This window comes from Fringilla coelebs (assembly GCF_963513975.1).
Source record: "Fringilla coelebs genome assembly, chromosome: 7".
Classification (NCBI taxonomy): Eukaryota; Metazoa; Chordata; class Aves; order Passeriformes; family Fringillidae; genus Fringilla; species Fringilla coelebs.
Window position 1 is genome coordinate 19,747,620 of NC_140035.1, and position 24,163 is coordinate 19,771,782.

General features: G+C 37.0%; 1 protein-coding gene across 1 annotated transcript in view; it reads left to right on the forward strand.

Moving 5' to 3' along the window:
• MYO3B (myosin IIIB) overlaps window positions 1-18,051 on the forward strand; it is a gene marked incomplete at its 3' end in the record, with an annotated part of 178,189 nt that extends 160,138 nt beyond the window's left edge. Inside the window, exons 35-37 of the mRNA XM_084209203.1 lie at window positions 16,134-16,240; window positions 16,615-16,661; window positions 17,919-18,051. Of these exons, the coding sequence (XP_084065329.1) occupies window positions 16,134-16,240; window positions 16,615-16,661; window positions 17,919-18,051 (287 nt within the window). The remainder of the gene's footprint in view (window positions 1-16,133; window positions 16,241-16,614; window positions 16,662-17,918) is intronic.
• Between the last annotated feature and the right edge of the window lie 6,112 nt (window positions 18,052-24,163).

Below are 24,163 nucleotides of genomic sequence, written 5' to 3' on the forward strand. Positions count from 1 at the left end.
AGAGCATGTGAATGACTTGAGATCCTGGTAATTTGAGCAGTCAGAGAAAAAGGGGGCCAGCACCTGGCTTTCAATCTCTGTTTGAATGAATGTTTAACTACTTTATGTAAAGTGGGACACTTTCAACAAATGAGGCTGAGACAAACCTACCTAGGAATATTTTCTAAGCCAGCAGTTAGGCTGCTCTCCTGAGAAGCATGATGTTTGGGTTCAGGTCCCTGTACCAAATCACTTTAAGGAGGTGCTTGAAGCTACATCTTTTACAATCTAAGAACATGGCCTAATCACTGAGTTTTTGGATATCAAGGGTGGCAGCACTACCTCCTCTGTTTTGGGAAAGGAGTCCCCTTGTGACAAAATCAAAATGTTTTGTTTTTTGAAATGCCAGAATGAATTCTTTCAACATCTCTGAAGTTTTTTCATGTTATTTCAGCTGAAACTGTTAGTTAATATGACCTGAATTCGCAAAAAAAAGTTTCTGTTGCCCTAAAATTTCGGTGTTAGTGAGGGAACAAACTGATAAAAAAGAAGCCTCATTAACTTCTAACTCAGGTTAGACACTCTACAGTTGTCTGGTCATGGCACTTCCTGAATTGGCCCCATCAATGGCTGTGCTTGATGGTTTTTATTGGGATGCTTCCCTTCCACATAGGTGGAAATTCCTCCTCTTTAGAAGTAATGAGGACTGTGATCTTGAGTACCCAGAATTGAAAGAAGATTTAACTTATCCTGCTGCAGGATGCTATTGGCCAAAATGTAGGAACACCTTTCAGAAATCTTTAGGCATTTTCATCCATTAAATGCCATTTAGAACTTACACAACTAAATACTAGGCTATTTTTAAAGATAAAACTCATTATGCATATTGGCAAGTGTAGTGAGATCATTTTATTGACTTTGTGTGCTACTTCAATAGTTTCTTATCTTCAAATGTAAAACCATAAAAAAAAAAAAAAAAAAACAGAATCCAAAACATAGTTAGTTTTTGTGACGTCATTGACTTTTTCCCTTCAGTGGGTGGGGAGAGTAAGCACATTTTTCTGATGTTCTAAGTTAAATTGCCAAATTTCTATTTTTATTAGATGTTAAAAATATGTTTGGATGCTATCGTAGTTACACTTCAGCAGCAGCAGAGTACCTCTTATTCACAGGTTTGCAATAAATTCTTTAAAATTATAAGAAAAACACAATTATAGGCAAGATTTTTGGTTTTGTCCTTTTGTTTCTACATGAAGGACAAACTCTGTCACCTCTTTAGTGGTGTTATACATGCTAGGACATGAAACATTTGCTTCTGAATATTTTCATTCCAGAAACAAAACTAGAAAGGGTAATCAGCTGTGCTCTCTCAGCTCCATGGTCACCTTGGACCCTCTCTTACCTTGGTGTTTCACTGAAGTCTGATGAGCTCAGCCTTTTTTTGGTGAGCCCAGTTTCCCAGCTAGTGTTTGGACACTCGAGTCTTTCTTGAACAGTGGCACGAGCTACTGCTGTTTCTTGTGAAAGGAGGATCAATATATCATGGGGCTCTTCATAGTAGGAATTACTCTCTCTTCTTCTCAGTGCCTTGAGCTGGAGTGAAATAAGTAATGATAATGTTTAGAATGTTATCATCAGATATCTGAATTTAATACTTCAGCAGAGATAACTGGGAAATTCATCCCTCACATTCTGTGTTCAAACAGTTATCCTAGTCCTGGCTGTCTGCAGCCTTGGAGGAAAGAGAGAGAAGGACAATGTAATGAAGACATTGGCCCTTTGCTGGCACTGTCAGATGGTACAGACACCTCCTCCTCACGGGCCACACAGCAGCTGTGTAGCCAGCCTGCACACATCCTACTCTGCAAGGGTTTTTGTAGCAACTCTCTGAAAAATAAACACACAAAACATGTAAATCTAAGACTTCATATGCCAAAACACCTACCTGATATATTTTGTATCTCTGCACAAACTTTCCAGATCAAGCCCTAATAGCAGAGATTGAATTGCAGAATTCAAAAAAGTATGATAAATATAGTTAACCTCTCCTATGTATTTTACAAATAAAAATAAGGATTTATGGTTCTGTATAAATAGCATTGTGAACAATGCTAAAAAATTGGTGAAAGAACAGTAATTTGTTTTGGAAAAACATGTGTTATTGGTTGAGAGTAAGAAAAAGGGATAAATCACTAAAATGAACATATTTTAGGAATATTGGTGCCATCTCATAAGACCTCACATGATCCATCGTTATGCAGTGGGATAACGCATTGACTTCATGTAGACTTCTGGAGTGAATGTTTGCAGCAAAAACTGAAAATCTTGTTTTCCTGTATGTCGTGTTATAGATAGTCTTCTTCTATATTTTCCATCTTCAGAGCAGAAAAAATATCTTTGGGACCTCTTATTTTTGTGTCTGCATTTTGAAGTTACTAATAATGCAAAATGACCTTATCAAAAATGAAATGTGTGAGAAGAGGGGTATAATTTTCTGCAGCTCTACCTTGTGAAAGCAAACAATGAATTGTAACTTAGTGTCCACAAGTTATGTTTCTTTCCTTTTTTCTGTTATAATTTAATTTTTTTTCCAGACCTCATAGTTTTATATGTCTCTTTGAAGTAATTTATGTGGTTTGTACATTATTTGAAAACATAAATTTTGCTGATTATCTTCAATTTGCTTTTGACCACCCAGCAGTCTCATATTCATTTAATTTAGACAATGATGAGCAGCTACACATTGATTCATACTCTCCATGAAAGCACAAGTTATTCTTACATTTGTTTTATTGAAGAACCTAGCATAAGAATTTTTCATGAAAGGTTAGCCTTAAGTACTCTTACATATTATTGTGGGTTGTTAGAAAGTATATGGCTCTCAGTTATCTCTGACTTTTAACTGCTTCATGAGTTAATTTGAGTATTTTGTAGATAGACTGAGTGATGAACTTTAAAAATGTACTGTATCTTCTACAAGTGAGGAGAAATGCTATTTCTCTCTGCCCTTTTACTTCACAGTGCTCTTTAATAATGGGAATAATTAAGCCAGTCCTTTCTAAAGACTGGACTTAAAATTCTATTGCACATTTTTGTTTTAATCTTATTTCTCTAAGCCATGTTAATATCAAAGTGTTTTTCTGATACTTTCCAATTTTTCCCTTGTATTCATATGCCTAATGTTGGGACTGGCTTCAGAGGAACTTGTTCCAGTAGGGAAGGTGTACACCCATGTTAGTGTTTTCAGGATATGAGCCTTCCTGCTGAGGCCAGGATATTGTCATTATTATTATGGCATTACTTCAGTAGGAGAATTTGATGACTGTGTTCACAGTGGTAAAGCTGATTTTTAGGTTTTGTCTCCATGGGAAAGTTGGTAAAGTGTAAGGCTAATATAAATTTATGATACAGCAACTCAACGCGTGGCAGTGCTTCGCAAAGCTGTTCGGGCTAGATGGGAATCAGACCCCGAGGCAGTAGAACTGGAGGAGTGCAGTGCCGTGCCTAAGCTAATTAGTCCTACTGAGAAGTAGGATATGTTATGGAAGAGAGTTATGTTAATATGGCCATACTTCCCGGCTATCCAAAAGAGAGAAATTACAAGTGGCATTCGGTGGCAATAGGTACACTTGCAATGCACCAGTTTGTTCATGTTGTAATTCTGTGGGGTCCTTTGTAGGTCATTCACAGAAGGAATTAGTGCACAGTACTTAATGAAGTGTTAATTCACAAACTTTGCATACTCTGCAATACCCACAGACCAAGTACAGAATCAGGACACAAACAGATTTTGATGTTATATCACAAGCTATTCTATAGGGATATTCTATTCAATAGCAGCCAAGAATCTAATATAGACTTGTAAGAAAGGGGCTGAGAAAAAATCAGATATCTGTAGTAATTAGGAGGTAAAAAAAAATATCCAAATCAGCTCCACAAAAAAATTCCAGAAATCACTTAACCTGTATTTTCTGGAGTGACAAGAAATTCCATGTACCTGCAGTAACACACCATGGAAGAGTCTGATTTTCTAGAAGGGGTAAGCTATAATGGTTTAGAAACCAGCCTTTCCAGTGCCTCAGTTTGAACCTTGAAATCAGTGCTCATTTTTCTAAAAAACGGTTCTTCATGTTCTGAGGAATAAAATGTCATCAAAGTCACTTGAATTAGTCACATATTTATGAGAGAAATGAAGACTCTAACTAATTCTGTAGCATTTACCATTTTTTAAAAGTACACTCAAGAACAAAGATTGTGTTCAGAGGGGAATATAATACAGTGAGCTGATATATTAATGCAAGCTGTGCCCTGTCAAGAACAGTGTTTTTAGAGCAAAACAACATACTATCACATAAGCAGGTCACTATAATACCAGCAAGTCAACTTACGTTGTTTGTATATGTGCATCTTCTTCTGCCCCCATGAGCTGAAATCTTCACCAGAATTTTCTTTAGAAGCATTTAGGAAAGACTGGATGAAAATTACACATATTCTGTGTGCTTTGCACTTTCCAAACTCTTACTACAGGTAGTGTTGCTAAGTACCATGAAATACATACCTTAAATTTGCCATATTATTACTGAGATCCCAGGGTTGGAATTCTTTGCAGACCTCCCTCACTCTTTAAATATCTCTTTTACATTTTCTGAATTTACTTTGGTATTACTGGACACTCCCTTCTACTAATTCAGGATGAAAGATAAGGAACTGCACCACTGAAAATGATGAGCCCTTATTTTTATATGTATCTAGCATGCTTCCACTAGATTCATAGTGTGAGTTGTCAATAAAAGGTTGTGATTTGGATTTGGAAGTAGTTAAAAAAAACCCAGACCTAATGCTCTTTCACAGGTTAACAGATATCTTTGAAGCCTGAAGGTTTTTTCTGCACCTGCTTATTTTTCAAAATCTGTCATTGACTGAATAGAGTGCTTATGCTTCTTCAGTTTTTCTTCCAAAATATTCCTTCAGAATTTAGTGGCCTGAGTTTTATCTGTGGATCACTTCTGAACTATCACTAATTGAGGGTCCAAGTAGCACGTAACAACCCCTTAAAGAAATGGATTGCTGTAGAACTTAGGTCAGCAGCATTAGTTTCCTTTTTCTAACCAAGATCCCTCCTTTAGTTCCAACATATACGAATGTCGGACCAAAGTACTGGAGCAACACCGGGAAGCAAATATCTAACTAGTGGTATTTTTACAAGCTTCAGTCAAGCTTCCTTTCATACCCCCTTTAAAAGTTACTGCTGCCAACTACCTTGAATTCAGAAAAAGACTTTCTTTCTTAATGAAGAAATCTACTGAGAGTTTTATGTTGGGCTTCTACCATTTATTCTTTGAAATATATGCTGAATCTGCTACACTCAAATTTGAGATACTAGTTGTATCAATATGGACCCATGGTTTCAAGCCTTTAGATATGCAAATTGTGTTTCTGTAACGAACAAAACCTTAGAGACCATGCTGTTGTGGTTCCTCAGAGCCTTTATTGCGCCTCATCATTATGCTAAATTAATACAAATTTCCTGTGTGTCCGGAATTCAAAGTCAATCAAGTGGCTTAATCTCTGAGGGCATGGGATAAAAATGCTATTATTTCAGTTTGGAAGAAGGTGGGGGATTACCTTTAAATGTATCCAGGCTATATGCTACAACAGCAACTCTGAAACACAGACCATTATGAACCACATCCTAATAGAGTGTGAACTTACAGATTGCCTCCTGCCCTACTTTTGATCGCACCACTAACTCCCCACAATTGTACAATGCGTTTTTGGCAGTGCAGTAGTTGGCTCTGTAGCAAAGTAGTACTAGGAAGGTATTTGTGATTTGTTACTCTTCTTTAATGCACTGAATGTTTTGACTATTTTTGAAAGTTAATCTCACTGTTTACTTTTCATGTTTGTTTCATCTTTTTCCCCATATGCTTTCCTTTTCTTAGCATCTACAAGATGAACCAGTGCCAAGTGTCCAGTGAGTTTTCTGAAGCATTTTAGCACATGAGATGCAGCTCTTAAGATCCACAATCTGGAGTTTGAAAAATTGTGTATTAGTAGTTCAAAATGTGTTTTGGATACTACCTCTAAAATTGATGATTCTGTCATGTTATTTAGGACTTGTATTTTAAAGTTGCCAAAGCTATTTATTTAATCATATTGACTAAATCATCATCCTAATTCTTCTTTGAAGAAATAGCTGCCATCTAATTGTGTAGAAGTATCATGAGTTGTTCCACTGTTTATGTTGTGTTTGTAAGACTTTTTTTTGAAAGCATTTGTTTCTGAGCAATTTGAAAATTTCTCATACCTCCAACATGGTGCATGGTTTTACTTTGGAAGACAGGGAAGGACAAAACATTCACATGAGATTTTTTCTAATCCTATTTTTTTTAACTTCACTAAATAAATAAACTGCGTCAACAGTCTGAGTCCCAACCATGGCATAATGCTGAAGAGACAAGCTTCGTGGCAAACCTCTGAGTGCATGATGCCTGCGTAGGTGTCCCTAGGGTAGGTGTTTCTACTTTAGGACTAGTACCTCAGATAAAAACTCATGGAGAAGGGCAAATGGGGTATGTGCAGAAAACTGAAGGAGTACTGGCTTTCCTTTTTCTTCACCTTTGCATGGAATTTCAGCTTCAGCTTCCAGAAACTCAGGCTGATCTGGTGCATTGCTAGCAAAGAGGCAAGTGTAATACAACCTTCCTGCCATAAACAGTTGATCTTGAAATATCTTTGCAGTGAAGATTCTGATATTTTCCTTGTGAGAAGTTACCTCAGCGTCCATTTCAGGTGCCTCTTTGTTTTGTTCTGCTTGAATGTATTTAAGTTGATCTCTTTCCTGGTCATTCGAATATTAGCCACCTTACGCACACACACACAAATCAACAAACAGAAAAATCCACCCACACATAAAAAAGAATATTTCCAGTCCCATCCAAGTCTTTTTATCCTAACTTGCTCTTTCTTGCAGTAACCAAGAGGAAAAGCCTAGGGTATAGTATAAAAGTAGGGCAAGCAGAGATATTTGCCCAGAACACTCTCCAGCCAAACATGGTTTGTGGCTCAGGGATGTCTTGATCTGGAATTGATCTTTTCATATTTAAGTGCTCTCCATGGGCTTTTCTGCTGTGAAGTTCTTCATTAAATTGTAGTGATCATACAGCATTGCTCACACAGTGAGAGAGATATCACTTAGCTCACATGATAATGTGAGATAGGTATTTTTTATCACCTGGGGGCTATTGTATTTACCAGATCTTCTAGAACTAGGAAATAGGTAGATATGTAGTAATTCCAGCATACCCAGAATGCTCTGGTTTTCATCAGTAACCATCTCTTCTGAAAAGATCACCAGCCAACTGTATTGTGGGATGCACTCTCAGCAGCACGGCCAGCAGATCATGGGAGGTGATTCTGCACCTCTGCTCTGCTCTTGTGAGACCCCACCTGGAATGCTGCATCCAGCTCTGGGTTTCTGAGCACAGGAAAGGCATCAATATTTGGTCCAAGCTCAGAGGAGGGCTACCAAGTTGACTATAGTGATGGAGCTCCACTCCAATTAAGAAAGGATGAGACAATTGGGGTTGTTCAGCCTGGAGAAAAGGTGGCTTTGGAATTATCTAATTGCAGTCTTCAGTACCTAAAAAGGAGGCTCACAAGAAAGATGAAGAGGAAGTTTTCACAATGAAATGTAGTGTCAGGACAAAGGGAATAGCTTCAAACTGAAAGAGAATAGGTTTAGATTAGATATTAGGAAGGAATTCTTTATTCTGAGGCTGGTGAGGGACTGGAATAGGTTTTCCAGAGAATTTGTAGATGCCTCATCTGTGGAAGTGTTCCAGGTCAGGCTGGATGGAGCTCTGAGTGACCTGGTGTAATGGAAGATGTCCCTGCCCATATTAGGAGGCTTGAAACTAGATTATCTTTAATGTTCCTTCTGACCCAGGCCATTCTATGATTTTATAAATTAACCAAAAACTTCCACAACCATCTTGGGTCAAGTTGAGGAGGGAAAGAAAAATAATGATTAGTTAAGTTTAGTGCATTGTCCGGAAGTAGTTTCTGCCATTTAGATGGTATTGCATTAATTATTTTTCCTTGAAGTTGCAGTTGTATTTGTGTAAACCTCTTGGACTTTGACTAATTGCCACACCTCTGGAAGCTGCTATCAGATGTTATTATGTGCAGGGCTTATAAGGGCTTCTGTATATTCAACATATAGGAAGACATCTTCAGGACCATACTTGTAGAAGCGTGTTTTTGCTGACAGGTTTGAATCTTACCCGTGTTAGTCACTGATCGTTTAGTTCTTTGGTATGCTTTATTTAATCTTTGCCTTTTTTCCTCTACAGTCAAATCACTCACAATAGAAACTGAAAAAACTGACAAATACTGAAGGATCAGAAGTGTGCTGGAAAGAAAAAAACAGCAAAAGCCAAGATTCTAACTATTTATGGATCTTGTTTCTCTACAAAGTGTATCTAAAAGCTGTTGTCTCAGGGTTCAGAGACAGCTAAATGATTGATTTCACATAAAATATTTGTTGTTCTAATTACAGTATCATCTGGGTTGTTGGCAACAAACAGATGCAAAACCAGCCTTTACATACCATCTTGAAAAACTTATGATTTGCTTAGTGTGCTTTATAATCTAAAGCATATGGCTTTGCGCATAACTGCAGTATCCAAAATGGAGCTGTACGTAATGAATCACTGGGTGGGAGAAAATGCATTGCTTCTGTTACAAGTCCTTTCAGTGTGTGTATTCAAATGGTTCTGTTTAGGGTTATAAACAAAAGGATATGCTCAGAGATTCAGCAGTGTGTTACAGATTCTGGGATGCACATGACATCAAAGGGGCTACACTAATTTCCCTAGCAGTCTATGGCTCTTGGCACTACGAGCACACTCCATCTGAATAAACAGAATTCTAATTCACCACAATTGTGTGGGGGATCCAAGGTGATAGTGAAGCTTGGTTTTGTCTTAATTTATATCTTTCTATAGGAATTTTTTACTTCTTCAGATTCTGCGTGTTCAGTGACTTGGGTAACTACATTTGAGCTATGGACTACAAAGCACTTGACACTGAAAATTATTAAATCTGATATATTATTTTTATGTAATGAATCCAGGTAAGAGCTTTAAGTACACTGGAGTTGCTAAGGGTAAATCATTCTTTCAAAGCATTAATATATATATTTTTAAGCAGTTAGCATATTTTCCATTAGCAACATTTAGGTGAAGATTCAGTAAGATACTTTGTGAGTTAGCAAGGGCCTCAAAGCACATCTGATTTATTGTTCTTTCCATGCTTGCTTGTCACTAGCAGCATGAAGAGTGCCAGCTCCTATAAATATTCCTGGACAGTCTTATGTACAGGAAGGGACCAAGGGAATTTGGTGGCAGGAATGGTTCCCATCATACTTGATCTCATTATATCAACAGAATAGATGGCCTTGTTGAACTTTTGTGGACATCGGAAGCTACTGGTAGGTAGCATGAAATATTCTGGAGAGAATTACAGTTGTCAATGGTATTATGTCAATATGCCTTCGGGCTCCTGATGTTACTAGATTAATTTAATCCTCTGATGCCAGAACATAGGTTCTACTGCTGCACATTAATGGTTTTTATTCCCTTTTCTCTTTTCCTCAGTTTCTCAGTACCTTACTTAATTGTTTATTCTTTTGTCTTTTTCCTCTTTCCTATAGTTTTCTCTTTTCCCTCTTACTAACTTCAGAAGGGAAAAAAATATAATGAAGACATGCCTTATTATTGAAGTCACCAAAGAGATTTGCCCTTTATTCTCACGTACCCTGTGCTGTTGTCTCTTGGCGTGGTTTTGCCTGGACTGAGATGAAAATCTTAGAGAGACAGTGTGTTTATTTTCTATCAGCCTCCGGCATTTTTGCAGAACTACCATAATATAATTGGATTTATAGTATGTCGCACAGACATGGTAACTTCATTATTTCTGCATGAAGCTACAGACTACTCTACAGCAAATGTTTAGTGAAACCTATTAGACCTGTTATCCTGTCCTTGTTTCTGATACTTTTATGGCTGGTAGCATTAACAGGCAATGTACAAATACCCTGTGATGTGGGTTAGGTATCTCTTAGTGCGTGCTCATACTAAAGTCACACTGTCTGCAGCTTAGTACAGGGATCTGCAGGATAGTTCTGCACTAACGGGATTGAGTATGGCAGGCAGACGCAGGATGGTATGGCAGGAGCTCAGTGGGGACTAACTGCTTGAGTATTCACTCTGCTTCCCAGGCACATTTTTCATTTTACTCCCATTTTACTCCTGTTTTACACTTAAGGTATGATAAAAATTTGTGCAAATGATGGAGAATCATGGCAATGGAGAAGGAAGGAAAATATATTTGTATGAACACTCATAGCCAAATAGCATTGTGCACCCTTTGTAAATCACTCTTTTTAAAAACAAAGCTGAAATTATGAAAGTCATGAAATCTAGTTAATTTGCAGCAGTTTTTACTGTGTGAGTGTTATTCAGTCAGTACCATTTAACACTGCTATAAATGGGACCAGAATCATTAGCCCCTTGAGTTCTCTCCTTGAACAGACTTGCATGGCACACAGGAAAATGTAGCTGTTCCTTGAAGTCCGCATGCCTCACATAATTATCCACTAGCATCCAGTCCAGGAGGAGGGTGTATATTATCATTGTCTGTGAGGTCATTTCTGCATTTGCCTAAGACTTCAAGAGGAAAAGTGAAGTTAACTTGCTGCCTTTAAAAATGAGTCAAAACTGGAAACTTGAAAACATCAAAATACATATAAATTATCAAAGGAGAACAAAGACAAGTTTTTTCAGAAGTCTTCTCCCCAGGCTATAACAATGCTTTACATAGGCATGATCAATATATCCAGGCTTGAGAACCAAAGTCTTTTGGAATAAATTAGACTGGCAGGAAAAGAAACAAACAAAGAACAAATTAACATGATTTTAAACATTGCTTAAATTTTCATGAATGTAGACCTTGAGATGTTATGATGAGATCCCATGAGTCTGTGCTAATATTTGCTTATAATTAAGGGTTGCACTTTCATGTTTCATCTGATATTATAGATTGGAAATCAGCTACATGCTTACTATTTTTCTTGTCATAGTGATTTCTCTACTTTATTTGCTTACTCTGTTAATCATATATATGATTCCTTAAATGGCCCCATTACCTTTCCTTTGACAAACTGCCCCTTCTTGTACTCTAAATCTCCTTGTTTGAGTAATTAGGAAAAAACTACCCTTCCCGTGATACCAGGTTTGTGTTAACTTGTAGCAGAAAATGGGGTAAGACTAACCCCTCCCAAACTTGCCTGGGTAAATGGCTTCAGAAGGAAAATGAGCGTACTCAGCTCTACTCTTCAATGTGTTGTGGAGGATGAAGTCCCTTCAGCAAGAGAATTGGCAGCACAGCCTCTTCAGGGCACTGACACATTGGCAAAGAACCCTTGCGCACATTCCTTGCAAAAAAAGTAAGATGTCAACCAGCGTTTAGAGCCCCAGGTGTGCTGCACCACCCTTAAAACAATCTGATTCACATAAAGTTATTTTACAAGTTCCAAATGCAGTTAAGTTGCTTCCTCACCATTTCTGTGAAGAATTCTCCATATAGGAAAAATTAGCAATGTTTGGCAAGATTATCAGCAGCAAGAGGTTTTTGAAGCAAGAGTTTAGTCATTAAGACTTTATGGACACCTAAATTCATTTGAGCAAGCAAAATCTGATGATTCTGTTCTTCTGACATGGCTGCCTGGTACCCATGCTTTCAATATACTAAGATAATTAGGACAATAAGGACACCTAAGATGAGATCTTTACTGAATATCGCCTGAAAATCACCTGCTCCATGGGAAGTCATTAGAAAAAGACATTTTTGCCACTACTGTTCTGAAAGTATTGGTAAGGGCCCAAATCCTAGATGCAAAAGTCCCTGTGTCAGTGCTAAAGAGCAGTCTCAAGTCTTTTGTTAAATCTTACTGCTTGGCAGTTAGTGCATTCTTGAAAGAGTCCTTTGCAGTTTATGGAAAGGATGGATTTTTAGACAGAAAAATCTTCTAAATAAGATAAAACTAATTTGCTAATCATCTCCAAGCTAAGAGATATCATTAAAAATGTCAGTATAATGGATATGATGGCTAACTGAAGAAAAGTATTTCCATTTCAGCCATAAGAAAACAAAGAAGAATCATGTGGAAATTCAGAAAGTAATCCCAGAGTTTAAAAGATCAATATAGATTTTCCGCAGACTGTCAATTCTGATAAAAACCACATTAGAGAAATTAATTATTGTTAAAATAGATGTGATCTCTATCACATCTTCAATAGTTTTTGCTCAAGTCAAAACATGCCTTTGTAAAAGTTTGTAGTCTCAACCTGAGTTTCCATCATACTGATAAACATTTTTTCTCCTAATTGATTGCTTTCAGTATGTGCTGTAATTCTGGTCTAAAATTTTCTTCTGCTTCTGACCATTAGTTAGTCTAGACTTTTGTTTTCAAATTTGAAAAACCCTCCACCTTCTATATAGGGGTTTTTTACACTTGCTTCAAATCCCCTTTTCACCTTCTTTTGGAAAGAATTAAGTAGAACAATCTTCTTATATTTCTTGCCATGTGGCCGATTTTTCAGAGTTCATATTGTTCCTGTTCTCAAAACATTCTGCCTTTTATTGCATCCACTTTAAAATAGTTCTGTACACAACAATAAGACTGTTTTCTGTTGCTGTTGAGTAGTCTTCCCTTCTTTGCACCCAGCCTATTTCATATTCAGCTGAATATCTGTAGTTCCCAAGTCTCTCATGGAGACACTGCTTTCCAACGATGTAATTCCCAGTTCATAAAAATGTATCTCGAATGTGTGACTTCACATTTACTTGAAAAAATATATCTTTTTAATCTGTCTGAGCTCTGCAAGTCCTGGTTTTTTGGCTTGGGTTTTTATGTATCGAAGAAATAAAAAGGATAACCAACAGTGGTAATAGAGGACTAAGCAGAAACACCATCAGTTTCTTTACTTTCTTTACCTTCTACTCCAACAGATTGATCCAGTAGCCAGTGTCTATTTCCCTTCACTGTAAGCCACATCAGTTTTGTGGTGTCTTTAGGGAAGCATCCACATGAGCCTGCTCACCCATTTGTCACCTCTCTGAGCCCAAGTGAGACGAGGATGCCCAGAACCTCAGCTACCCTACACTTAGATCAGCTGACATAGTGCACTTGGCAGGAAGCATTTTTCCTACTCTCTGTTATTTCTGCACTGCAGTAAGTGATTTATCAAATAACAAATTGTAACCTAAGGAATTTCTGTGCTCAGAGTTTCAAGAAAAGGTTTTCTTCCAGACAAAAGGGGGTCAGATCTCTTTCTTAAAAAGTGGTGTTAAAGGACAACCTGAAGAAAGTGCATGTGTTCACCCTCTCATCTGGTTTCTAAATTTGTAGCAATCTAAGGAGCCTGGACATGCCAGAGGGACTTGGCACAATTTCTGTGCAGTGTAGACAATACCTTGTTAATGATAGTGGTGCTGCTACTATTTCTATTAAATTACAAGTGACTTTTTTCTTATTGGTGGCTTTAACTTTGTCATCAAAGCAAAATATTTTAGAACAGCATTTAAAATGCCTATTCAACTGCTGAGTGTTGAGCACATGTTAATACCATTTTCTCCAGATATGGTAGTTTATGATAAATGTTACCAGATTTTGTACTATTAATGTAGTGCGCAACTAAGACAAATGGGCCCACTGAAAGGGTATTTCCTTTGGAGAACACAAGCTGCAGACCACCCATAGGATACACAGAAATAATTAAGTGTCTGGATAAAAAGGTAGGGCAAAATATTAGTGACTCAGAATCCTAAAATGAATGAAAGACATTGAAAAACCAGCCTATGTATATGTGTGCTTTGAAAAAGAAAACATATGAAGGCCTCAAGAGCACTTAGGAGAAAGGGAAAAAAACCCCTACCCCATCACGTTATTTTACTGTTTTAAAATTTCTTAATATTTTTGTGCTATGTTTTTACTTCTGACAAGCTGCAGAGAGGTGTGGGAAATTTTGCAAAACAGTGAATACCTGAGTTCATACCAGCCTCTTTCTAGAATTAAAAAGAAACCATAGAGAAGTATTCAAAAACTATATTGTTGTAAGAAAAAACTCAACTGACCTTGTGACTGAAAATATTGCTTGCAATAATTGCAGACCCTGCTGTCCTGAGGGAGGAAGCTCTAAGATCAATTTGAGTAACTTTCAGAGCAGAGAGAGGCTAGAATGTAGTTATGACAGGTCTTCTGCAACATTTTCAGACTTCAGAGAGAACAAAATTGCATTTATATCCTATCTGAATCATAGTGAAAAAAAACTTCCAAAAAAACCAGATATTATTTGGGCACCCAGTTTCCTCAGAAGTATTTTCTGGCACCGCTTCTGCCTTGTCTCTTTGTATACAATATAGGCAAGTAGCAAAGGTTCTGGCTCAGCCATCACAATCTCTTTAGCAGAAATATAAAGGTTTGCTTAACTTGAAAGTATAAACTACTGAAGCATTAGGTATTAAATTAGCAAGCAGCATGAGTGTATTATTTTAAAGTTTTTTTGTATTATTGGATTAATAAAATCTTTCTCTATGAAATTGAGTTTGAATTTTAGACCCAGCTCTGCATTCATTTGGTGACTGAACTTTAGACCCAGCTCTGGTGGTCATTTAAGCCACCATCCCTCCCAGGTGCTGTGATGGAATGGAACAAACGTTCCTCTCCCACGCAGACATTGCAGTTGCACACTGAGCAGAAATTAATATTTTTTTAAATTTTTTTTTGTTGAGCAGAAGAAAGTGAAAGAGAAAAAATCTCTCAGAACAGTCAGTCTTTTGGCTGAAAAGGCCAAAATTCAAACATCTCCTCTACCTCGTTTAGATTGCAGGTACCAACTGTAAGCCTGAGTGCATAATAAACCTCCTCTGTAATGTTACCTGCTCCTTAAGGCCAGATCTTGTCAATAGATTTGTGAGATTAGAGGCCTGCATCTGCAAAAGCCATATTAACTTCAGTTTTGAAGTGTTTAAAGGAATTCACGCTACTTGATCTTTGTGCTGGTCTTTTGTATAGGAGCAAGTTCCTTTTGCTGTATGGAATGCTAATGTATAAGATGTATATTTTTCCTTCAGTGCTGCCAAACCTTGTTTTTATTCATACTGTCACTAAAATAATTTTTAACAGGGAGATATGAGAAAAGTCAAAGGCATTGGGAGAATCATCTGAAAAGTAAATCACCTTTCCTAACTTACTAACTTAATGAAACAGTTTGGATTACAGTTACCCTGTAATCTAAAGTATGTAGCATGGAAAATAACTGGTAAAATAGAATATAGCTCACCATAATGTCTTTTCTCCATAATACTAAAAGAATAAAAAAAATTTAAAAAAACAAACCACACCCCCACAAAAAAAAACAACAACAAAAAAAAAAAACCACCAAAGAACCCCAAAACTTAGCAAGCTGTTAGTTTCTTTTCAGAAAGCCTTCTGAAATACATCCTTCATCTTTAAATTCTGCTTTCCAGATGACTTTAAGCGACTGTTTCTTTACAGCACATCACAAATTATATGAAGAAAGTGTAATTCCAAACTGATTCATTTAATCTGATTAAACAGAGAGCCATGCCAAGAAGGTAGCCTTTTTATATAAAGAAAATGATGATAATAGACCAAGTCTCATCAGTCAAGAGACTTTATTACTGTCTACTGTAGAAAAACTATTTTGTGGCTGCTGAATGATACGTTCCTAGCTGGTCACAATATTCCTCATTTCCTGCTTAGATAACAGAAGATATTAAGAAAAAGTGTGAAAGGAATAAGGAACTGTATGATATAGATATACAGAAGAATAAAAAGTGTTAAAAAGTGAAAATTAAGTTCTGCATAAAACTTGCATTTGAGCTGAGTTTCAAAAGAGAAAACAAAGATTCCCAAGTTTCTGTTTGCTTACTTTGAATAGAACAGACTTGCTAATAAATCCAGGACCAAATAGGACAGAAGAAAAGACTGTTTACAGACTAAAATGTGCTAAGACGTTCACAGCACCTGGCACAGCTTAAAACTAAATTGTGTTATCTTACTGTAGGTTCAGAAAACTGTCTTGAACAGAAGCTGAGAACACCTCGTCGACGATGTCAGCAGCCCAAAATGCTGAATAGCCCTGAGGATAACATGTACTATAACCAGTTAAATGTGAGTTCAAAGTGGCAATAAAGCTGTTTTACTGGCTTTGTTTCCAGTTAATAATTCTGTTATTAATACCTGTTTCAGCCCCTCCAGCCCCACCCCCACGTTCTTCTGCTCTCGTCTTGAACATGTGCTTATGCTCTTTATCTGTTGCTTTCATGTCAGGATGTCTGCCTTCACGGTGAATAATTGATGTGGTTTATCAAAGACGAGCAAGATGCATGCTTCATCAGGCTCACTTGAGCCCTTTGATCAAAAAAATTATGCTGTGACTTCTGATATTATCAGCATCTGCTTGCATTCAACACAAAATCACTTTGAATTAAAAATTAACGACTTGCTGCTTTGCTTTGACTGTATGTTCTTGGCCCTCTCCACAGGGAACTCTAGAATATCAAGGGAGCAAGAGGAAGCCAAGAAAACTTGGGTAAATATCTATCTTCTTAGTTCTAAGCAACTGTAAACAGAAGAAGTCCTTTGTGATATTACAGAATATGCAAAACTTTCTAGAGAGGTTTCTAAAAATAAACAATTAACATATTTCTGTGCATTGACATTGGACATTTTCAGCAGAAGCAAATGTAAAACTTGCATGTACTGCTGTCTGCAGACATTAGGACTGATTCTCACAAAATATGCACCCCAGCTCTCTCTGTGTGCTATTACTACCAAAAAAATAGCATTGTTCATATTTTGAAGTGTGTTTCACACTAGTGGAAGGTGCCAGATGAAGGGTGTTAGAGCTGAAGGCCTGTGACCTAGAACAGGGCCAGGAGCCCTGCCAGCCCCACAGCAGCACACTCGCAGTGGGCCTCTTGTCTTCCTGGGGAGCACTTGAGAAGCTGACAGAGAGGCCACTGCACAAAAGGGAGTTGCTCCTTCTCTGTTAACTGAGTCAGTTCTCATTGCTCCATGAGCAGTTACCTCCTGGTAGAGGTAGAATAAACTAGGCTGGCTCCTATGCAATTGCCAGAATATTCACTTGCGTGATCATGTGGATCGGAGAGAACTGATGGGTGCTTACAGACACATTTAGTCCAAAAATTTACCAGAACATTCTGTATTTTTTCCTTTGGTTTTTATTAATCTTCTGAATGTAACTCTATGAACAAGAGGTCTTTGAGTCAAGCTTAAAGTCCAAATTTTTGCAAGACTGTGCAAGATTTGGTTTATTTTCTCTCCCTCCCTTAGTTTAAAAAAGTTTGCATTCTGGGAATAAAAACACTAACATCAGACTGCAGTGCTCATCATACATCACAGAAAAATGAAAGCCCCTTGCTGTCAATAGGGCTTTTCCCAAAAATTGATGCTGTAGTCCTTGGCTCATATTCATGGCATCTGAAATACAATACCAAAATCATATCCTACTTGTGGAACATACACGGACAAAAAAGCCATATTGCTCAAATTAAATGCCCATTTGGTGCAAGTAGTTGTTCTATCATTCCATACTCCCAAACTGAAAGATGATATTGTATTTCCCTGATCCTCAGAACCATTCAGAATATAAAATGTAATAGCAGTTGGAATATGTATAAAAGCTGTATCGTTCTCATCAAATCATCTCATCTTTTTTTTTTCTTCATTCTTATAGTAGGGCTTTTCCTTTTTACATCTACAGAGTAGTTTCTATTTTTGAAGATATTGACAGTGTTTAACTTAAGGAGTGTTGTTTATTTTCAAGCCAAATCAAAGTACTGGATGGAGAGGATGAGTATTATGAATCATTGTCAGCTGTTGAATCTACCCCTGAAGATGACAGTTTTCTCAGCTCTCCATCTCCTCCTACAAGAGATGTGTCTTTTGCTCAAAGCTGAACCTCACTCATTCTATTGACTAATACTGGTAAGAGTATTTTCCTGCTGATAAGCTCTTCCAGTTAACTTTGTTTATGTGTGTTCATATAATATATTAAAAATATCATGTTAGCTAGTTACTCTAGTTCACTGTTTAGACCTGGATTTGCAGGTGTACACTGTCACATTTAGCTGTATTTCTATAAGCAATTGCAGTAAAGGGGAGCAACAGTAGCTGTATGTGTTGATGTTGATAATGGACACACTTCTTTAGCAGCAAGGTTAATTTATCCAATTCTAACCCTTCTTTCCTGCCTCCCCTCTCCTGGCTGCTGTTCCCACCCTGTGCCATCCCTTCTGTTGTGCTGGCACAACTGCTGGTAGAGCTGTGTGAAAAGTAAGATCAAGGAACTGAACTAGATTAAAAAAACACTGTACTAAAAATTTTAATTTGGGGTCATAGTGAAATGTTTTGTATTTCATTTGACTGATATTAAACATTGTCCTTTATAACTTTCTCTGCTGTGTATGGCTTTTAACACTAGAAAAATATACAGAGTAAAATAATTTAAAATATAATTGTGTTTCGGTTTACCTTGCAAATAGTTTTCTTCTAAAGTATTTGTTTACTGTAAGTCTAACTCTGGGAATTATTTCAAACATAAGAAGTAAAACAGTTTTAAAGCTAATGTTTCACACGCTGCTTCATCTAGTCCTTGTGACTGAAACCATCATTATGATCTGCTCTTCTTGTTATCCCTGCAAATATTTAATTTATTCCTTGAGTTTTATGTCTGGGCTCCGATGACTCCTACATTTCCACAGCCCTCTTGTACGTAGCAAAGGGGAAAAAGTCATCTGCAATTTTTCTACTTGCTTTTCACTTTCTTTGAAAATCCTTAATGATAACAGTATGTGACTTTCTACAGAATACTGAGATTCTTTGACAGTTACTGTTTCCATGGCAGAAGCCAACTATTTCACCTTACTCTTTTATTTCTGGTGCAGAAACACCATTTTGACCTGTGACCATTCTTTGCTTCTTTTCCAGACATGCTCTTGTCAAAAACTTTTGGAAATAAAATGTTCACATCTACTGCCTTACACATTTGCTCAAAATTATTCATTTTTTTCTTTTTTAACAAACGATACTGGTTAAATCTGACCGTGTATTTTACAGACCTACAGTTATGATCTTTGTTTTTATCTCTGTGCAATGAGTTTACCCTGGTCTGTGCTAATAGATCTTCCTATTGGAGATGCACCACACACCTGTTCCTTAAGCTACATAATTTCTTACTGACAATGTTCATTGGCATCATCTTATTGACTATAGGACAAGGAAAGGTGGCATGAGAAATGAGACCCAAGTGCAATCACAATATCCCTAAGCTAGAATAGGGCTCAAAAGAAGAAAAGGTAATGAAATAGACAGTTCCACAAAAGCTTTGTTTCTCCTAACACAGAAATTATGTTAGGCAGGGCAGATGAGGATGAGCAAAGGATTCGAGGAAGAATAATTCTTCAGTCATTCTTCACCCAAAATATGAGAGAAGGCTGAAGCTGGAAGTTAGTGCTGACAGACACTGAAGTCTTTCAAATCACTCCTCCTTCTCTTCTGATGTACATCTAGGGAGGTGTACTTTAAAGGCACTTAAGAGCTTTTGAAATTTAGGAAATCTCTCCTTAAAAGACAGAGAATTGGTGAATAGCTGCAGATGAATTAATGGCATTAAAAAGTGCAGCGTAAATAGAAAGGGCAACTAATATGAATGCATGTGTACAGATCACTTTCTTTGCATTTTGTCAAAAGGTAACGAGGATGAGTATGTTATGATAACTCATCAAAAACTATGTCATTTTTCCTATGCAATAAGTAATTTCTCAGTTAATTTGTAACATCTGGATGGAAAATATGATTATTTTTAAACAGTCAAATTACTTGCTCTACTCTTCCATTGGCATCACAGAGACTTCTAGCAATATTGATGCCTTCTTGTTCCATCCTTCTTTTTTGAAAACTATTAGGGAAAATAAAGCTTTATTATGACTGTAGTTCACATCATTATGCATAATTAAGAGTTTATCAGTTATTTTAATTGAATGGCTGTGATGTTTCCAGATATTATGTCACCTGCCTAAAACCAACAGTTTGTCTTACACTGAGTAATGCATTACTCTAAGTAGTTAAGTTCATAAAGTAGGGAAAGTGAAAAATAGTATATAATTCAGTGGAGCACTTAATCCAAAGCCGAAGTCCCATTGCAATCAATGAAATTTTGGCATGTGATTAAGTGCTTTGCTGAATGGGGGCTCGAGTTAACAAGAGCAGCATCAGAACATTAAAGAATAAAGTGCAGGCAAAATGCAAAAACTCTCCAAGTACATCCCTTAGGTTTCTTCCTTTCTTCTCTTCCAATTGTTAAGCTCGTATCAATCTCAGCCATCAGAATTAGACTTCAGAGAGATTTTAAGCAGTATTTAATTGCATGGAAAGGGTAGAATAAAGTATTTTCCTTGTTACATACCGAGCCAGTTTCTACATCTGCTGTACTTTGTCATATTAGCTAATGTCACTAATACTTTAATGCTGAATTTAGTACCTAAAAGCTGCTGTTGGGTGGTATGTTTTCATTCTTGTTGCTTCTTAGCTAAATACTGTGCATGAAGTCAGTCTATTTTATTCTTTCCTAACTTACCCCCTTTCCTTATTTTCATCCTCAGCAGATGACCCTGTGAGGTGGTCTTCTCTCGTCCTGATTTTAGAACATGTGTATACCTTTTGATTATTAAAAGCCTTGCTGTAGAGCCAGGCACTCACACTAAGACTGACCAAAGAGTTCAACTGTTATCATATTGATAGAAGTGTGTTTGGATTGATTGATTTGTGTGTGAAACAGGAGATATGTCAGTGTGATGATCCTGGTCAGTGGAAACACATCAACAAGAATCGCTTGGATTTTCTTATTTGGCTTTCACAACACTGAAGCATTGTTCTATTTCCTTTCATGTATATTATCCTGAAATATTAATGTATTTTGCTTAATAGTTCATAACATATCCTGTTCTTAATATTTTATAAAAGTAAAGAGTTTAAATCCTGTTACGAAGAAGAAAATTTCTTAGACAGTGTGTAATATATTAAACAGTTTTCAGCAGATGGGAGAGAAAAGGATGAAGCTCTACAAGGGATTTTAGTAGATTTCTTCTGTAGACCTTAATGGTACTAGAAACTGGTTCTTGCTAAGGAAAAATTCTGCCTTTCAGTTATGGCAGCTGAAAAACTTGTCTGTGCCAAAGAAAAAAATCAGGCAGGGAGCTTTTGGAGATTAGCCCCTTTCATTTGGTAATTTTGAATGTGCTTCTGACTTAAACATTTACATCACTTTAGTAACATAAAGGGACCTTAGAATAGGAGTAAATTGCAACCATCTTAAATTTGCCCTCAACGTGACCTCCCTCACCCATACACTGTAAGAGTTGTGGAAAGGTCTTTTGTGTGCTGAAGGTCTTTTAAGTGGCCCCTATCAGACTATCCAAGGACTTGTTGCTTAGAAGTTTATAAAATGTGGCTATAAATTATGTGAAACTGGGTGCTACTATCTGTTTTACACCATGTAAAAATTGATGTGAAAATGGGATATAAATCCCAATTTTAAAATTTCATTTAAAAAAAATTATAATGAATGTTTATACCCTTATGTTCTAAGATTTGCAATTATAAAAGAATATTGCTTTTTTGTTGTAAAATAGTTAGCAATTAGATAAATAACTCAAGTCTACCACACTCTTATTTCTCATTCCTTTTTTCATTGCCTCAAAACAGAAAGAATTTGGAGAGACAGCCAAATTCTGGCATTTTTAAATGTCTTCAGGTTAACCAGATAAATATAGTGCATACAATTGAAAATCAAGCCATATGGCACAAAAGTATCCTCCTATGAGAAATGGGTACATGGTTTTAGTACCAATATATGCATGAGACGTGGCACATACTAAACTTACCCATCCTGCTTTTAACTCTGACAACAAAATGTGAGAAGTAATGTCAGTTTTGTTGTTAACGCTAGAAATACATTTCGATAACACACCTTGTCTTTAACAGTACTCACCCTAGGAGGAGTTGTAGCAGAATGCATTCTTAACAGAAACTGTTTCTGCTTGACAACAAAGCAGTTCTCCCAAACTGACAAAAGTAGCACAGGATGCTGTGAAAACCAAAGGCTAGGGTCAGAGCTAAAGATTACAGAACTCAGTGAGAGGTTTTGTGTCTCATTTGTGATGGGCACTGGAAGAGATAAAGGAGAACGTTGACAATTCATAATAATAGAGTCTGTGTCTTTAAATACACAGTCTGATGCCTACCTCATCTTAATAGATTTGTCAAGAGTTATTGGATATTACTTTATTATGTCTATAAATCCAAGGTCAGCCAGAACAGTAAATATATATATTTTGTAATCATGGAACTGTTTATTGTACTACTTATGCTGTGATGCTAAAGGACATAGAAGCAGATAAATGAAAAGCGTATCTTGGAGTAATGTTTCCAGAAACCAGATTACATATTATTGATCAGGCTAGTAATGGGTAATTTCCTTGCTTTTGTTTGGCAGGCTTATTTTTTACTTGAATTGCAGAGAGATATTATTTTTCAATAATTTAACTAGGATTTTGTAATATAGTTGGCAAATGGAGATGACAAGTGGGTAGATCAACATGTGTGCTTTTTTCTGCAAAAGATCCAGGCCTCAATTTCTAACCCATTTCCTGTGACAATCTCATCTCCCTCTCTAAGTGAAGTCATATCACCACAATAAAGACTGAATGTCATCCACTGGCCTGGAATTCAGTGCTGGGAGTCAGCAGTTCACTGGCCGGCCTGTCACAAGTGTTTACAAAAATTGTTGTGCTACTGGTCATGGCAAGTCTGACAAAGACCTGTCTAAAACTGGAATAGTAGAACTGGGGTTCCCATACTCTCTAATGCACTGGTGGAGATGGTTGAGGCCAGGACAGGGGTAGCAGAATCTTGAGGTTCTGCTGGAAGTGACCCTCAGAAAGCTGGGTTCTGGAGTACAGCATCGCAGTACAGCTGAGAAATGGGGATAGGGAGAGGCTGCATTGGGGTCCCTAGCAAAGGGAAAGGATTGGGCAGGAGGTACTTCCACAAAATTGTGTGACATGGTTTATTTAGTGATTTTTGGTTTTGCTGCTGCCCCCTGTTATAAGCAATAAATCAACACAGTTACACAACCGGAGAGATTATGTGAAGACTTGTGACAAAATGGCTCTCACTGAGATCACAAAGTCTTTGAAACAGAAAATTTTAGTTTTGTAATTTCTACTACCCCAGGAATGAGCGTTCAGTCCTTGTTCTGTAGGATTAGTTTGATGGAAGTTTACATCCAAATTCAAAGGTAAGTGCTGCACTTAATGTAGACACAGACTTGATTTATTTGATTAAATTGACCTGTTAGAAATTAAGTTTTGAAAGAAAAACAAAAAGTGAGGCTCCATAAAACTGTAAGTTTTGGTAACTTGTGTTGCAATCTCTGGCATCATCAACTTAGTACAGATTTACAGCTGAGTTCCAATTGGAAATGTGTATTGATTGATTAGGTTGCTCATTTAACATTCCATCATGCTACAACAATAATGCAACAGACCGTGATAAAATAGGATGTGATCTAACAGGACATGACCGATGGGATGAGAGTAAAACGCTGGGTTTGCTAGTAGTGCTGTGCAGTAGCTCAGATTGGCATCTTGTGTGCTTTGGTTGTTCATTTCATTTTACTGTCATCCTACTGAGTTAAACATTTTAAAAGACAACGGTGTTTTTCCATCTGTAAGTCATGGAAAGACAGATGGATGTGGAGAATCTCCACCTACAGCTCGTTGACTGAATGCCACTGCCCACTTAGTGGTAGAGAAATCCTTTCTGAAAAACCAGAATGTCTTTAAATATATTGTATTGTGACATGCTTTTTTAATATGGGAACTTACAGATATTGTTAATTCTTTTTAATGAGTACAAGTAAAACAAACTGGTTCTTATCAACCTAGCTGCTATATTATAAACACTGCTTCTGTTACACTGAAGTTAATCCCCAGTCCTTTTGCAAGAAAC